Source organism: Microtus ochrogaster, linkage group LG4 (assembly GCF_000317375.1).
Source record: "Microtus ochrogaster isolate Prairie Vole_2 linkage group LG4, MicOch1.0, whole genome shotgun sequence".
NCBI lineage: Eukaryota > Metazoa > Chordata > Mammalia > Rodentia > Cricetidae > Microtus > Microtus ochrogaster.
In genome coordinates, this window is record NC_022030.1 from 66401441 (window position 1) to 66419504 (window position 18064).

The following is an 18064-nucleotide window of genomic DNA, read 5'->3' on the forward strand; positions in this document are numbered from 1 at the left end:
GAAAGTCCAAAGTCCTCCCCACTCCATCCTGGTCTAGGAAGGTGAACATCCAAACTGGCTAGGCCCCCACAAAACCAGAACAAGAAGTAGGATCAATGGCACTGGGTTTTGTCCTGGTGATTTTCACAGTGAGCTCACACAAGGAATGCCACTTGATCCTCCACAGATTTTAGACATTCTGAGGGCTAGTTTCTCACACACTTCTTTCCCTGCATAGAAAGCTGAATTCTACACTTGTCCAGAACTTTCCTCCTCTATGACCCAGCTCAGGGAAGACTGATCCATGACACGGTTTTTGTCCTAAACCTCAAAATAGCCATCTCACCCTTTGGCTTGAGCATCATTTCCTGCAGACTCCTCTCCCCGACAGCAGTAACTGCAGGTAGGGTAAGAAGTCGCCGCCTTGCCCTGGTCAGGGGCTCACACCTGTACTCCCCATGGCTTGTGATGCAGCTCAGCCAATACTTGATGAGCAAACTTTTGTGCTTTATTGTGAGGATGACACAGGGATAGGCCATCTGAGATATGTGCCAGAAACATCTGTGTACCCTACATCGAAGGAAATTGGTCCACCAACCAAAGAAATCTCCTGGTTTTCCCAGTTTACAGCATGGATAAAAATGAAGAACAAAGAACTTATTTCAAAATTGTTTCCCTTCTTTTACTTTTATTTTTGGGCAGATGGAGTTGAGGCAGGCCTTACTCTGTAACCTGTCCTGGAACTCACTACAGAGTGTAAGCCATCCTTGATCTCTGAGCATTCTCCCTGCCTCAGTATCCCAAGTGCTGGGATTACAGGTCTGACCCACAATACTCAGCTGTTCAAGAACAAGCATGAGACAACCTGGAAGAAGAACTGCTGGAACATTCTGGAACATTCTGGAACTGTAAAGCAGGTATCCACATGGGTGCATTACTTTCAGCTATGCAATCATATATTGTTTTCATCACTGGCACTCAATTATATTTAATTTCAATTATATTTAAATTTAAGTTTAATTATATCCATGCTACCAAATTTTCTGCAACTAGTTAATGGTAAAGATTGCAGGCTTTTCTCCTACCATCCAAACAATGGACGTTAATACATAAAGAGGATTAAGCTACAAAACAAGACAGCTGAGGTAACACCCATGTCTGGCAAGTTGGCAACAACCCATGCCATGGAACCTGTCTAAGAAAAATCATTATGGTAGTGTTTACGCAGTCATTCTGCTAACATCTGGACACATGGATTATATCTTGATTGAAGTTACCAGTCATATCAAAAGAGCTTCTAACCTGTTGTCTCACCCCAGAATAATTGAAGCTGTCTGTCACATAGAAGCTTTTAATTCACCATCTTACCCAGGAGCCATGGAAGCTATCCACCACCAGAATACCTTTATTAAGCATCCCAGGTTCCATCCTTGACAAAGTATGCTTTGCCTCCAGTTCTTGGATTTTTCACGGTTTCCTCTGATTTCAAACTCCCTGAGAGTGAGCCACTGTCCAGTTTCACTCTGTATACTCTTCTCATAGATGCCTGTAAGACCAAGACCAACTGAGCAGCCAACTATGAAAACACATGCACTTGGCCCATTATATCCTGGATCTGAGGCTGAGGTCTAGTCTCAGGAGGATGTGCATTTCCTTCTCAGTCATCAGGGGCCACACACCCATCCTGATAGGCAAGGACAGAGAATGACTACCACTGATGTTATCCTTTATGCTTTTCCTAAAAAGAATCCATCTATTTTATGTGTATTTGTGTTTTGTCTGTAAGGGTGTCTGGGTACACCATTTATTCTTATTGCCCACAGAAGCCAGAAAATGGCATTGAATCTTCTGGAACTGTAGTAATAGGTGGTTGTGAGCCAAGTGTGGTTGCTGGGAATTGAACCTGGGTCCTCTGGAAGAGCAGTCAGTGTGCTTAACCACAAAGTGCTCTCTCCACCCTTTGAGATTACCTTTAAAAGCATTCTACTGTAATGTTAAAAGATTGTCAAAAGGAATGACTTCAAAACGTGACCAGGATTCTTACTCTTTCTTTAACTGTGACCCAGTGTAGGTCCAACTTGCATTTCAGAAAGGTGAGTGAGGGCAGAAATTTCCCTGCTGGACTCTTGTGAATCCAGCCATAAGGAAGCTGTCACCACAGCTACTTCTTAAACATTATATTTCCAGGACACGACAGATGGTTATTCCTCATATTTTAGACTCATGACTAGTTGAAGTTAAAAGTGATTTAGGAAATGTTGTCTACATGGAACAGTTAAATTGCATGTAGGCAGTAGAACCACAGGGAAAACACCTATTTGTTGCTAACAAAGAACTACATTGGGGTTAGGGAAACGGTTCAGTGGTGAAGGGCACTGCTGCTCTTATAGAAGACCCAGGTTCAGTTCTCAGAACCCACATGGGGCTCACATCCATGACTCCAGATCTGATGTCCTCTTCCGGTCTCAATGGCCACCAGGCATACTCAGTGCATAGACACATGCAGCCCAACACTCATAGCCAGAAAATAAAAGTAAATCTTAAAGAACTGTGCTGTGGAAAGGAAGATCAACCGTGATAGAGGACCAGTGGCACTGTAACCTAACAATCACAATTTCCACAACATTTCATTTCCATTATCTTTTTATCATAACAATATGGTGAGAGAAGTTTTATTCTCATTTCAAAGTAGAGGAGGTTTAGTATTAGGGAGCCTGATGCAGATGACAGAGAAACTGACCTGTGGTTGAGCCATGGTTTGAAGTCCCCCCCCCCCAGGGTTCATATATTGAAATCCTGGTCCTTGAGAAGGTGATATGTGAGGTGGAGAGTGCTGCCTTTGGGAGGGATTAAGACAACTCTCATGGGACCCCGGCCACTCTCTGGCTTCCTGTCTTATGGTGGGATCTCTTCCTCCTACATGTCATACCCCTGCCATAATGCCACTTGCCCTCAGTCTCTCTCCAAAGGTCAACATATGAGGCTGCCTGATCTTGGCCTGTTAGCCTCTAAATCTGTAAGTTAAATAGAGCAGTCTGACTGAATATTTCAGTAGAGCAAAGAACACTGGACTAATAAACCAAGAGAACTGAGGTTAGAGTATATTCAAATTCCAATCCAAATCCTCTGTGTTTTCTTACTCAGTTTATAGTTAGACAGAGGTTACAGCTAACTGACCCACTAAGGTTGATGCTGACTTTCTCAGACACATATACTTCCCATCCTGGTGTGTTAGGGCTTACTCTGGTCTGAGATGCTAAACAGGTTTCTTATTGGCCTTTTTCACAGGGGGAAAGGGAGGTAGCCTGATAGGTCAGGAACGTATGACATTTAAACTTGCAAAATTGCACCTTACGGTACAGCTCAGTGAGAGAGCGTCCGCCTCACATGTACAAGGCCCCGAGTTTAATCTCAGTACTACAAGAAGGAGAAAAAAAGAAAAATATGAAAAATGTCCCCATTCCTGCTCCTCTCTGGGGTTTGGTGCAGAAAAGAATGAACACAGCAGCCTGCGACTCTCCTGAGAAATGCTGCCTGGCACAGTGGAATTTTGGGTGGAGTCTGCAAATGAGGCTTTGTAGAGCGCTTTTGTCACTCACAGAAACACAGAATGAATCTTCATGCCCCAACCATTTACAAAGAGTTCACTTCACACTTGAGACCTGCTATACTTGTGGGTAACTGCATTTGATGTGCGCTTTGCAGATAGGTTCCTGCATAACTCATAACCCTGGCCCTGGGCTCGGGCAGCCCCTTGGAAGAAAGCCTTTCACCCTTTCATTGCTGGGGTGGTTGATTGCACCCTGTGTTTCCCCAAAAGGAGAGCAATGTCAAGAGTTTCTGTTTTCTCTGGACTTGGCCTCTCACGCCCTCTTCTCCTAGGTTACTTGACCTCAAACCCTCACTCACTTCAGTAACGGGTGTGACATTGCCAATATCCCGAGTTCCACAAACTGACTCTGGGATGATACACCCCCAACACAGATGCCCACCCCCTACAAGGTGCTATTGTCTAGATGAATAGCACAGATCTGAAACTCACCTTGCGCAAATTTCTCCACATACAGAGTCCCCCGAGCGTTACCACAGGTCACCGGAAGCTCAGGACGTCTAAAATCCTCACTGTTCAATATGGGATGTGTTGGACCTGCGCAGACACATTTCACTTTATTCTAGAACTGTGCATAGCCTTTTCTCCACCCACTTTGGTATCTTGCTTCTGCAACTAAAATGCACTGGGTTTTCCCATGAATTAGTTATACACAAAGATATTTCTGTTATGAATGATTAGATTCTTATAGCTAACAACCTGCTCTGTTCCCAACCTCTGAACTGCATAGTGGCTGGAGCCTCGTTGCCAGAATCCCAGCTCTTAGACTTGTTGGTCCCAGCAGCCCCTGTGTTGTGGGAACTCCTTCAGCCAATAGACTTTAAGATTCTGGCCCACTCTGGGCATGGTCTCATGTATTTTAACTGCATGAAAGCATATGTGACCCTTTTTTTCTGCTGGATTCGGTTCCAGTTCCCAGTGCTCACAGAGGACTGTGGATCACTACCCTTACTGTGAGTTTATCCCCAAATAAATAAACCTTTGTTAATACTCCTTTCTGGGCTATTGTGGAACCCTTTGGTACTACTACAGTTTGGCGACAATGTGGCCTGAATCCACGACATTTTCTGTCCCTGCTCAGACCTGCTAGGGCCTCCTCCCACCCCATGGAGCTGAACTAAACCTCTGCAGCTGAATTATCGAGTTGGCTCAGCTGAGCAAGGATTGTGTTGGCTGATCCACAGTAGGGACTTGGTAATTCCTAGCCCTCCTACCCCTGTGTGACTCAGTCCTGCCAGCTAAGTGGCTGAGTAACTGATGCCTGCAGATTCATGAGGCAACACCTCCGTGGCTTCCCTTGCCCCTGTTGCTACCCAAGCTAAAATGTGCTTCTCAGGTCCAGCTGCAGTCTGGCCTGCTCTGATCAGGCTGAACTCTATCCCTGCACCTAGAACACAGGCTTGCATTCCCAGATTGGATCCATGAGAAGCACTGGCCCAAAATCCACCCGTAACTTCACAGCTGGCAATTGCCTGCAAGCTCTGAGTCCTTTGACTCAATTGTCTCCATATGAAGGTGTGCCGCTTTTAAAAATTTTTGCTGAGTCTCATAGGTCCCTGATCTAGACCCGCCTTACTGCCACAACTGTGACACCTGCTGGACAATCCCAGTATTACACCTACAACAGTTTTCTGAAAATTATAAGGGAAGTAAGTTAATTTGATACCTAAGTATCAGATTGATAGGTAAGTAAATAAATAAATAAATAAATTTGAAGATTGTAAACCAATCCCAAGATAATTGTAGACAATATCACCACCCAGCAATATAATAATATTTTTCTTTCTGCTATGACTGGATTGCTGCAAGTGCTGAATGACCTACCTGATACATATATTTTTGTGGCCATGGTGGCTGTTAGTTTTATTCTTCATACTGTATCCTTAGAAAAATGGTGTCATAACAGAGTGAGGAATGAGAGACTTTTAGAAATGATACAGTCTTTACAGACTTGGAATGAGAAGTTATCTGAAAAAATTCCAACCTTTGGAATTGACCATTAAAATCTGTTAAAAAAATATGATAGGCCAGGAGAAAGAACATCCCACCAGAAAGGCAGTCTACATGCTATCCAAATAATATATATGGATAAGAAGATATGATAAGTGAAAAATTAAAACCTTAGAATAATGTGTAGAATGAGAACCAGAAATTAATTGATTTGATGAAGTCATTAAAAATATATCTGTTTTTGTCTTTATCATACCTTTCATTGAATATATATGTCTGCATATGTCTATATAGATCATGCTTAAGTTTTCCATAGTGAACAATAAATTCTCCTGCAGTAATCTTTGAAGTTTCCAAGAAGAAGATGGGGCCCCACAACAACTGGTTTATATGACGTCATGATGCTGATAGTGCTACTACAAGACCTGTTTTGGGTATCAGCTGCACGAGATGGTTCCGACTTGGTTAGCTGATGGTGCACATCTTTTACAACATTCTTGCCTGACCTCCACAAAAAATACTCAGAGACTATTTGCAATTTTACCAGACCAAATAGTAATCTTGGAATTTAACCATTGTTTACTTTCACAGGATCCCCTAGGAAGAACGTTGCCCCCATGACAGCTGGAAGCAGTTTTAGAGGATGACGTCCCCTCTCCCAGCAAAGTTTGCCCTCAGGTTTAGGGACATCATTTAGGGGTTGGTTACAATTGGTATATGATTGAGGGATGGGGAAGGAATTATATAGGCTCAGGGATCTTCTTGAAAGAAAAAGAGGGATAATTGGATGATGGGATAATAGATTGGTATTTGTGAGTTATTGTTTTTAGACAATTATATTGGTATTGATTCTTGTATATTGATACAAAGTTAAATTATATTGAATATTGTATGTGTGTATGCTTCTACCTCTGTTCGAAACATTGTTTATGTATTGACATATATATTTACCATATTGCAGTGTACACTACTACCTCTGATCAAGATACTTATACATTGTTTACATTTGAAGGTCATTGTTCTTATTTATTGCACAGTTGTTTATTGTCTTAGTCTTTAAGTTAAATAGGTATTGAGAATTACAGATCAATAGTCATCTATGTTTGTCATATTTATATTGAGGCTAATCAGGTTCTTTAGATACATAGAGATTATATTCAGTATAGATAGTATAATCTTCAACCTCTTCAAAGAGCTGTAGAAAATGGCCTTTAATCTAACCTAGTGTTCTGTGGTAGTGAGAGACAATCACTCCTGGCAACACCGATCTACTCCTGAGAGAATGTTGAACACCAAAGACACGCCACCTGGAGCCTTTCTTCTTGGCAGAACTGGCTTTTGCGCAAAGAAATGCCCATACCTCAACCACTGACAGAGATACAGAGTATCCGTAAATGGACAAAATAGGACTGTCATATCCTGCCAAAACAGGGTAAGATAGTTTTGCAAAGTTTCTTGCCTTTGAAAATGGTATTTCAGTTATGCTAGGCCTTAATCAAAGTTGGCTGCTTCAACATTGCAAATGAGACTTTGGGTAATTGCCCAGGTAGTCAGTTGTCTCTGTCATTTGTTGCACAATTTGGAAGTTTCTCGATTGCACTTCCTGTTTACTCAAGTAATATTGCTTCCCTTCTCAGATCATTGATAGAGTTGAAGATTAGATAATTGTAGTTATCTTCCTCATGATTTAGGCAAACTTAATTTCAATACATTTAGATCCTTGAAATAGAATGTGTAGTAAAACTTTTGTCATGTGTTCCTTGCTTAATATTGTTTATTGTTTGTAATTATATATTTGGTATCTGTTCTGTTATATATAGTTGTATTGTGTTTGTATCGATCTTGTTTAGAGAAAAGGGGGAGATGATGGGGAAACTATCACTATCAACTGATAGTTTTGACCAATCACATTTAGTTGGGGTGTGGCCACCTAGAGCCCAGGTAGAAAAACCTGGGGATGTAGATGCACTCTTTCTCTCTCTATGTGGTGCTCACCAGACCATTTTGGATTTTGGACCTCCCACTTTTGTAGCCTGAGTTCCTCCTTTTTTCAATTATTAAAATATAACTGTTGTTCTTGAGCTGTTCTGGTTATTTATTGTACCAACTGAATATGCCAACACAAAAGACAGTGATAAAAAGATTTGAATCAATCAAGGACCTTGTCAGAACTGATAAGCAAGGAGAGGATGTACAGGCAAAGGACAATAGTAAAGATTTAGCATTAGCAGTAGCTCTCAGAGTCAGAGATGACTTACCAAGTGGTTTAGCTACTTATTCTGGTACTACTTCTGAAAAGCTATCAGATTCTCAACACCCAAAAGTATATTCAGAATGTAAATCAGAACCATATATATATGAAAAATCTAAAAGATATTAAGCAAGCAGTAGTACCTAATGGCATGTATTCACCATATGTGAGGGAGTTGACAATGACATAGGCTTCAAGAAATAAGGTTACTCAAAATGATTGGCTTCAATCAGTCTCAGCCATGCTAGAAGATGGAGTGTAGTTACAGCAGAAATATTATTGGAGAGAGGAGACTAAAGCCCTGGAACATCAAGGTAGAGCCAGAGGAATTGACGCCTTTCAAGATGAAATTCTTGGTGAGGGCTGTTACACTGATTCAGATAGTCAAGCTATATACAATAAACACATCTTGTTCTTGTGTCTCACAGTGTTCTTGTTCTTGCAGCCTTGAATGCTTGGGACAAGATTCAAGAACTAGGAATAAGAATTAAAACATATGAGGTCATGCAAGGCTCAAGATAATCCTTTAGTGACTCTTTACAAAGATTAACTAAGCTGTACAAATAAGGGTATCAGATCCAGAAGCTAGACAAGTGCTTACTGAATCTCTGGATTTTTAAAATGCCAACTTAAAATGCAAAATGATACTTGGACCACTAAAGGTCAGAACAGCACCAATGGATGAATGGATCCTGCACCCAGTCAATGTTCAGTCATTTGACTATAAGGCTGAGGCTTGACTGAGGCTTGGGTAGGAGAAGCAATTTCCAAAGGTATGAAAAGTCATCAAAATATCAAATGTTTTTATTGTGGTAGAATGTGCCATCTGAGAAGGACTGTGGACAGGGCATTCATACAAATAGTGTTTCTTCTGGAAATAACAAAAATAAAAGTTCTCAATTTTTTGGATTTTGTAGACAATGAGGCAAAGCCCAACATTGGACCAATAAATGCAGATAAACAAGAAAAAAACAAGGTAAACTGTCACTACTGGGAAACTCCTTAGGGGGTTTCTCAAAGACCCCAGTTCAAACATGGCCCAGTCATTCTCAGTCACTGTGGGGCACATGCCTCCTCAGGAAATGGAAAAATCCAGTACCTGTTGTAAAAAAACATATTGCTATTGATGATAGAAGAATCATGGAGGATGAATCAAAAGTTCCAGTAGAAAATTGGCAATGTATATTTTAGCAGACCTCTAAAAATGACATTAAAGACCAAACCTGAGAGTATGAATAAATAACACTATAATTGAAGGATTTTTGAATACAAGTCCAGATGGGACTATTATTACTCCAGAATCTTGGCATCTGAATTGGCCTCTTCAAGAGGCAGATGTTCAGTTCCTAGGAATTGGAACCCTACCTCAAGTAAAAGAAAGCATGCGATGGATTGAATGCATAGGGCCATATGAGGCTAATATATTGGTGAATCTATGGGATTGTGATCTGTTACAGCAAAGGAATACCCAGAGTAATGTTTCTGCAGTGTCATAAATGGACTTGACAATCCAAATCTTCCTTTTCAGGAGCCCCTAAAGATGCCATTGTCACCAGACAACAGAAGTAAACTTAAGAACATGATGCACACATGGGGTAGGGGTAGTGGTTTCTTAGTCTTTCATTGGGTTATGGATATTTGTCATCATTTAGTGTGGTTGATTACAAGTTATTATTGGTAATGGTCAGGAAAAAAGTTGAACTAAGGAGATTAGATTCAGAGTTCTTGCTTTGAAAAGAAAAAAAATGGGATATAAATATAACAGGATAAGGATAGATTATTGAATCTACTTTTAAAGCAAAAAGAAACTAATAGTCATAAATAGTTTACAGTCATATAGGTTATTGTATATTGATACAATTTTAATATTTTCTGTTAGAACATACTATACATATGCTTCTAATCTTGTTTATGGTATTGTACCTATACAACTTATTTAACAATGTAATGAAAATTTCTAGTTCTTCGATGTTATTATTACAAATTATTTAGGATAAGAGAGGGTGGGTAGTAGTTAGTCGTCTATTAAAATCAAACTTGTAGTCATATTGGGTATGTTTCAAGGTCAAACAGAGATGTATTTCAGATAGACAAGTCATCTTCAAACATTTTAGAGATTTACAGAATATGGCATTTAAGATGTTTTAATAACATAGGTTCTTTTTTTTTGTGACAATGAATCATTTCTGCTCCTGACAGCACCATTCACTTCAGAGATGATGATGGGAATTGAAGAAACTCCATATGGAGTTACTTTCCTTGTCATAAAAGTTAGTCACTGGACAAGAAAGTGTCCTTGACTAGACTGATGACAGAATGCTGTCCCAATTGGAGAAGTAGGAAACAAAGACAAAACTGCTAAACTTTGCAAAGACAAGGAAAGACAGTCCTTCAGAATATCCTGTTTCACAGATAAGTTTGTCATATTTTCTGGACCTGGAGGCCAAAGATGGATGCCCCCAAAATACAGAGGAACATTTGATGACTATTCAGGTAGCCAGCTGTTTCTGTTATTTCTCAAATATTTTGAAAACCACTTACTTGTATTTCCTGCTTACTCTGTTAATATTATTTCTTTCTCTGGACACTGAACAAGTTCAATATATAAATAGATATAGTTATGGATTTCCTTGTTAACAGATTCAGAAAAGATTTCCACTAAGAGGCGTAAAGTATAAACACGGTTGAGAGACATTAAAAGATTATCTTGATAATGCAAATTAGGCTAGAAAGTAAATTAGGTTCAACACTTTGGACTCAACAAAATAGGATAGATACAGAATGTTTTCTCTGAATTTATCAATTGTTAAAGGGACTAGTCAACCCCAAGAACCAACTCCCACCTTGATATTTAAATCTTGAACTTGGAGAAACTACAGATGTAGATGATGTTGTGGACATCAGAAACACAAGGAAAGAGCACCCCACATGTGTGCTGTGTAGTGTGGTTTTGTTTTGCCAACAAAACAAGATAGGATCATCAAGTAAGAAGGACTCTCAATTGAGAAAAATTCCTCCAGTGGCTTGTAGTCAAGTTTGTGGGGGCATTTTCTTGATTAATGATTGTCACGTGAGATCCCAGCCCACCACGGGGAATGTCTCTCCAGTATAGGTGGTTATCAGATATATAAGAAACAGGTGGAGGAAACCAGTAAGTAGCATTCCTCCATGACCTCTGCTTCAGTTCCTGCCTCAAGTTCCTATCCTGATGTCCCTTGATGGTGGACTATAAACTGTAAAATAAACCAAACCTTTTCCTCCCCAAATTGCTTTTGGCCATGGGGTTTCATCACAGCAATAGAAAGGAAACTAGAACTCATGGGATGAGACAGCAATGTTAATAGCATCAATGAAAACAGACCATCAGATGAGGAGGTACCTGAGGGTGAACAGATCAGGCTTTCTTGAGCAGGTCCTAAGGAACAAAAATTAGATGTTTATTTCAGGAGTTGAAGTGAGTTAGTCTCCTTTGACTTTAAAATGCAAGAGATAAAGTACTCTGGAGCTGACAAGCTCCCCATGATCCCTGAGATCAGACTTGATCCATGAGAATAGGTTTTGAGGGTCAGCTCTGGCTTAGTAAAGTCCTGCCTGGGCCACTCTAGCACTGGATGGAGACTTGCATTCATATCAATACATAAAGGATGCCTGCATGTATCCCCAGAACTTCCTGGCCCACTGGCCTTACCTGAGTTTCTAGCTGACTCTGGACCTCATTTCCTTTCACAAAATGGCCTCTCTGTATATATCTGATGGCTTGTCCCCGTTGTCCTTTTCATGAGGACTCAGTAGCAGCCTGCCTCCATTTCCTCCCATTTTGATTTCCTTCCTGTATTTTCTCTCTTTATTTTCTCCACTTTTTTTTCATGTTTTCCATCAGATTATCAGTACATGGTCAAGAACACAGACTCTGCCTCCTGAGTGCCTGGATTCTTGCTTTTCATTTGACCCTGTGAACTCTCCACATACAGTCTCCTTCAAGTTTAGCTTCTTCTCCTATAAACTGGGCATCTAAATGATACCAAACCTTGATACCAGCTGGGATTGACAGTAATCAAATGTAGATGCAACCAAAACAAGAAATTAGCAACATGGTTCCTTCTGCCATTGTCTGTCATTCTTTCTGCTCTCAAATCTTCCCTCTTCCTTTCTCTGTCTCAAAGAATCCATGTGCCCTTCCCCATGCCTCTACCACTTTCTTGCTGTGTAGCTTCTTCTATCTATATATCTTCTGGAATATTTTTGCTCTCAAAAAACATTTCTCACAATGAATCTGTTTCTTCTAACATCAAGTGTGAGACTGTGACACACTGAGAAATGGTAGTTTTGATCTTCAGCCCCTGTTCCTGTCCAGAGCCCCTCAAACCCCAATTGAGTTCCAAGTGATTAAGGCAAAAAAAGAGTTAATCTACCCTTGTGCATAGCCACCCTTCTTCAGTAACACCACAGTGCACATTAAAGAAGTAAAGTTTGGAAAGCCCTTAGGAATGGAGGCTGGCTGCCAGGGGAACAACATATCATGACAGCATTGGAGTGCTGACCTCCAAGGTGAGAAGATCTAGAAGTTGACTTGATTACACGACTAATCATACCATTCATCATAGCTGTATGATGAAAATTTTATTAAAAATCATAAGAGTCTCTGTTCAGAGAGATTTGGGTTGACAAACTCCATAGTGAAGGAAGGTTGGTGTGCCCAGGGATAACAAGTGAGTGTTGTGTTCTCTCCCCCTTCTTCCTTGGGTTGTCCCTCTCCCATGTAGTTATTGTTTGTGTGCATATGCGTGTGGAGAACAGACGATGACTTTGGCTATCATTCCTCAGGTGACATCAACCTCTTTTTGTAGAGATGGAGTCTCTCACTGAACTAGACCTCAACAATTTTCATAATCAGTAATCTCAAGGAAGCTGCCTGTCTCTGCCTCCTTGGTACTAGAATTATAGCACCTGCTCCTGTGTCTTAAACTGTTTTTTCTTTACACGAGTTGAGGGGATCAAACTCAAGTCCTGTGCTTGTATGCACTTTGACAACGGAGTCATTCCCCAATTCTCCTAACCATAGCTATTTTTGAGCTATAACTTTTCTAATCAATTGTAAGCTATAGTTTCCTTGAGTTTCATGAGCTAACAAGTTCTGTAGCCTGAGGTACCACGGCAACCCCTGATTTATGTTCAGTTGACCAGAAGCATGGGTCATACCCCAGAATTTGTAACCAGCATCTGTAGTAGACTGCTGTCTTGTGGCCCTGAACCCTTTATCTGAATTTAATTACACCATAAGACACCTTGTTGACGTCTAGAGAGTTGGTTGGTGTGGGAAACCTCACTCATTACACATCTGGTGTCAGAGACCAGTGCATGTAAGGGCAGGACAAAACAGGACATCACACTTATAGAGCATTTCCTCTTTGATGTCACCGTGGACCACACTGCTTCACCTTTCACAGTTCCATATTGGTCAACTCCTTCAGAGACTTTTCTAAATCACAATTATTTCTGAGTAGACAGTCTCTTAAAATCTGGCTACTGACATTGGGTTCAGGTTCCTTCATCATGGGTAGCAGGCTGACTTTTTGTTGTCATGGTTACTCTGGAAGGATCCTACATCCTCCTAGAGCTGGTGAGTTTGGATATCAAGCACCGCCTCCTTCCAAGATTTGTGTATTAGGGGTCTGTCCTTCAGAATGGCACTAGTAGGTGTTGGTGGTACCTTTAATAGGCAGAGCTGAGCTGAATGAACTTAGATCACTGGAGGTGTAACCTTGAAGGACACAGGCACATCCTCTCTTCCCTTGCTTCCAGGTCACCAAGCCCTTGCTTTGATGTTATGCCCTATCTTAAGAAATGAGGTCAAACCATTTGGGCTGAAGTCCCTAACATCATGAACCCAAATAAATTGACTTCCTAGGTATTCATTTTGTTTTTGAGTGAGTTTTTCTATGTACAATTGGCTGGTCTCAAGCTCACAATCTTCCTGCCCCAGAGTTTACAGTATCCAGCTTTTCCTGGGTAATATGTCATAGTGCATGAAGGTAACACCAGACTTATACCCACTCCCCTCACTGCCTTCTCTGTTTTTCCCCAAGTCATACTCTGCTAAGGATCTCCTTTATTTCCTATTCTCTGCAGCAATAAGAAACTCTCTCCAGGTGTAATTACCTTGTTCAAGATTTAGCTGCAAGTTTGGGTCCCGTCTATCATTTTCTTCAAAATGGAATTCGTCCTGTGGTAAGACTGAAGTGGGAGGGAGAGGGAAGAAGAGGAGGAGCCATTAGAGATCGTTAGCGGGGACAAAAGGCAACATTTCTGCATTACACATTTAGGAGTTTCAAGTCGTCTGATCAAGTTCAATGGATCCCACATGACAAAGTTCACCCATCATGTCCTGGGACAGAGAAGACTTTACAAGGGAGACATTATGCTTCCGATACAGAAAGGAAGGAGACACTCAAGGTCAGGAATAAAAAAGTAGAAGACACGCTTGTGCTGTGTTCCTATTCCTGTGTTCAGAGGACAGGGAAGATATATGTCAAAATAGAAAAAAAATAGAATCTAAAGATAGCTTCCAGGCTGTCACAATTGTAAGAAGAAAGGGGATCTTTCCTGGATGGAAGGTCTAGGATCTGGCACATACCAAAGGGAGGCTTCATGATGGGCAGGCTTTAAGACAGGCAAGATGGGGTTGAAGAACTGGCTCACACGTTGTTGATTTCTATGGGCATGTGGTGCTAGGCTAAAATGAAGCCTGCAACCCACAGCTGAGCTGTCACTCAAGGTGGGGGGTAGTGAACCTGATGGACTCCTATGTATAATATTATGAGGGCTCCACTGAAGAGACACAACAGGGCTACCCTACTGGGACTGAGTTCCTCCTGTTCTCTTCTCCATAGCCTGATGCTCATGGGACTCTCATTGTCTTAGCCTCAATACCCAGCCTACCAGACCTCGGGAGGGTGTCAACATGAGCCATTAGATGTAAGTTTTGTGATGGTACATAACGTGTTAATTTTTAAACTGCTATACCTCAGATTGTTCAACACTGTATATGACACATGGTAGATGTTTAATATATGGTTATTGAGGGGAAATAAGGACTGTGATCTCCAAGGGTGATACTAAGCCCAATTACCATTTTTAAATCTTTCAAAAATGCGTTCCAAATCAGGGTATGCCTTCATATTTTGCTTACAGAACAATAACCCTAGAGCCTTCAGGTCATTTTTCTCTTCCAGTTCTCTCAAGACTTTGTAGACCACTTTTTGTACAGCGACCTCATTTCCACGGGATTCTTGAAAATCCTTTAAAGATATTTAATGGAGAAAATTTAAATGCAGACTTCCAGGTCACAGAAGAACCCTAGGAAACAATTATAGTTAGTGTACCTCAGTCCGCAACAGACATATCTTCTAGTGAAAAGTTTTATATTTGCATGGCTACTTAATGAAAAAAGTACATATTTTCTCTGTGAAAATACTAGCTAGTGACTTTGAGCTCCAACCATTATTTCTTTGACATGTAAGAAGAACCACTTTCTGTAACAAAGAAACACTAGGGCTAAGGGTTTACAATGGGGCTGGTGAGATGGTTCAATGGGTTACAGGCACTTGTCACCAATCCTGATGGTCTGAGTTCAGTCACTGGGATTCAGATGGTGAAAGTGGAGAACCAACTAGCCACAGGCTGGCTTCTGACTTCTACACGTGCAGAGCAGCAGGCTCATACACACATGTACACACAATGCAAACATACACATACTTACAGGTAAATAAGTAATAAATGCATTTTTTAGAATGGAGAGACTAAAGATATGGTTCATTTTGAGAATACTTGCTGCTCTTGCATAGAACCCTAGTTCGGTTCCCAGAGTCCACACGATACCTCACAAACACCTGTCACTCAAAAACAAGGGATTTGGTGCTCTTTTGTGGGACACAAATGGTATGCACACATATACACAAGCAAAATACTTGTACACATAAAAGTAAAAATAAAATAGGTGCATTCTTAAAAAACCAACAACAAAAACCAGTTAGCTAACATGGTAGGTGGCCAATGCTGTTCTGTTAATCTGACATCACCTTTCCTCATGTAGGAAACTAGGTGTCCATTCCCTCTGACCATGAACTCTACTGAAGGGCCAAATATTCATAAAGCAAAAAAAAAAAATTAAAGGAGCTGGAGAGATGATTCAGTGGTTGAATGTATTTGCTGCTCCTGCAGAGGTCTTGGGTTCGATTCCCAGCCCTGTCATGGTGTTCACAACCACCTGTAACTCCAGTGTCTGGGGATCTGGAGCTCTCTTCTGCCCTCCAGAGGCACCAGGAATCCTGGTGATGCATAGGCACACATGCAGAGAAAACACTTGTATACATAAAATAAAAATGAATAGGTTCAAAAAATTGCTCCAAAAGAGACTCTGTAGGTATTATGTTCTCAGAGGTAGGGTTTTAAAATAGATGTCTATTAAAATAAAATGTGCTCACTGAAATATACCTTAAGTCATTTCATTAAAATAATTCAATAGTAAATTAAAATCACTTTGAGTTTTAGTTTATTTTGTTAGTTCCGTTTAGTTTTAATAGCATAATTCACATAGTGTGAAATGCATAAGACATTGCCCATCATTAGAGAACCCCTATTCTACTCTGGCTTGTCTTCAACAATACTCACCCTGATCCAGAATGGACCATGGAACACCTTCCCCTCAGATAGAAGCAGGAACATTTCCTGAGTCCTCTGCTTCTCCTCCCCTTGATACAATGAGAGAACACTTCCAGAAATATTTACATGATACATGTCACTCCCCGGAAAGACAGATTTTAAACCTGAGTTCAGAATTCTATGCACAATTCATGAATTTATTATTGCAACTAATATCTGTACAAAGTGCTATGAACATTTTGTCAATAATCCTTTGTCAAAAATTGGGTCCAGGGTCTGGAGAGCTGGCTCGTGGTTAAGAGCACGTGCTGCTCTTACAGAGGACCCAGGGTGATTCCCAGCACCCACATCAGGTGTCTCACAACTGCCTGTACCTCCTGTTCCAGGGAATTTGGAGATCTTTACCGGACTCTGTAGGCAACAGCACCTATGTGAAAACACACACACACACACACACACACACACACACACACACTCACACACCACGAGCAGAGAGATGAGAACTTTGTTTTAAAAATAACTCCATCATTTTTTATTTTTTTTAGTCCAATCTTAAATTAAACTGCCAGTCATCCAGTTTGGTTCAAGATAGCAAAGTGTAACTTAATTTGGAGGGTCTTTTTTTCTGGGTCAGGATGTAAGAAACTTCACTTACTTCATACTGTTTATCGCTGATGACATTGTTGTCACGGAAAACCTCTAGAAGAGGAAATAAATCTTTTATTGCATCTGAAATGTCCAATTTAAGTATTCTGAAGAGCCGGAATATAGATTCTGTGTTCTCTTGTCCTGTGAACATCCTAGAAGGAAATACAATGGGGAAATGGTTATCAGGACTTGGACTACATGCTTGTGGAAATGAAAGAAAGACTATAAAGAACTAACAGACATTAGATAGGTGGTCTTGAGTTAACCCCAATAAATAAAATGAGCTAACTCCACTAAATATCCACATTCTGGGTTCAAGTGAGAGAGAACCTGCCTTGTTATATAAGATGGAAAGAGATGGACGAAGACTCCCAGCATCAACGTCTGACTTCTACACACATGTGCACATTCATACATGTGCATCTGCACACATAAACCCTCCCACATGTGAATGTTTTTACATACATGCTTCTATACTGCACATCCACACACATACAAAAATAAAGTGAAACATAATGTTAATTATGATTCAAAATTCCACGACTCCGTGTTCTCGTACATGTGAAAAGGAATATTCTAAGCAGCTTATATGAAAATATTTCTCATAGCATTATTGAGAGCAAAAGTTAGGAACAGTGGAATGTACTTTCATTGGAGGGTGGAAACATAAACCTGAACAAGCCATACAATGAAATACTATTCCTCAATAAAAGGAAAAAAATGCTAATACATTCTGTGAGTGAATGGATCTCAAAAATATTTTTCTTAATAAAGGAAGCCAAACACAGAACGCCATATAATGGATAATTGTGTATCTATCATATGCCCAGATTCTCCATAGAGACAGATGTATGTGTGGTTGTGTGGACTAAGGAGACCAGGAATGGACTGTCCACAGCTGTGAGGGGTTTTCAGGGGATGGGTAAGGCCTAAGTTCCAAACTTGGACTATGCTGCTGGTTGCAT

At 40.6% G+C, this 18064-nt stretch overlaps 1 protein-coding gene across 1 annotated transcript in view; it reads right to left on the reverse strand.

Annotated features, from left to right (window-relative positions):
• Nucleotides 1–18064, reverse strand: part of LOC101995691 (nuclear autoantigen Sp-100-like) — a 75163-nt gene that overhangs the window by 794 nt on the left and 56305 nt on the right. Inside the window, exons 3-8 of the mRNA XM_013351730.2 lie at nt 17107–17251; nt 14920–15088; nt 13950–14024; nt 11170–11205; nt 4022–4126; nt 1383–1525 (exon numbers count right to left, since the gene is read on the reverse strand). Coding sequence (XP_013207184.2) covers nt 1383–1525; nt 4022–4126; nt 11170–11205; nt 13950–14024; nt 14920–15088; nt 17107–17251 — 673 coding nt within the window. The remainder of the gene's footprint in view (nt 1–1382; nt 1526–4021; nt 4127–11169; nt 11206–13949; nt 14025–14919; nt 15089–17106; nt 17252–18064) is intronic.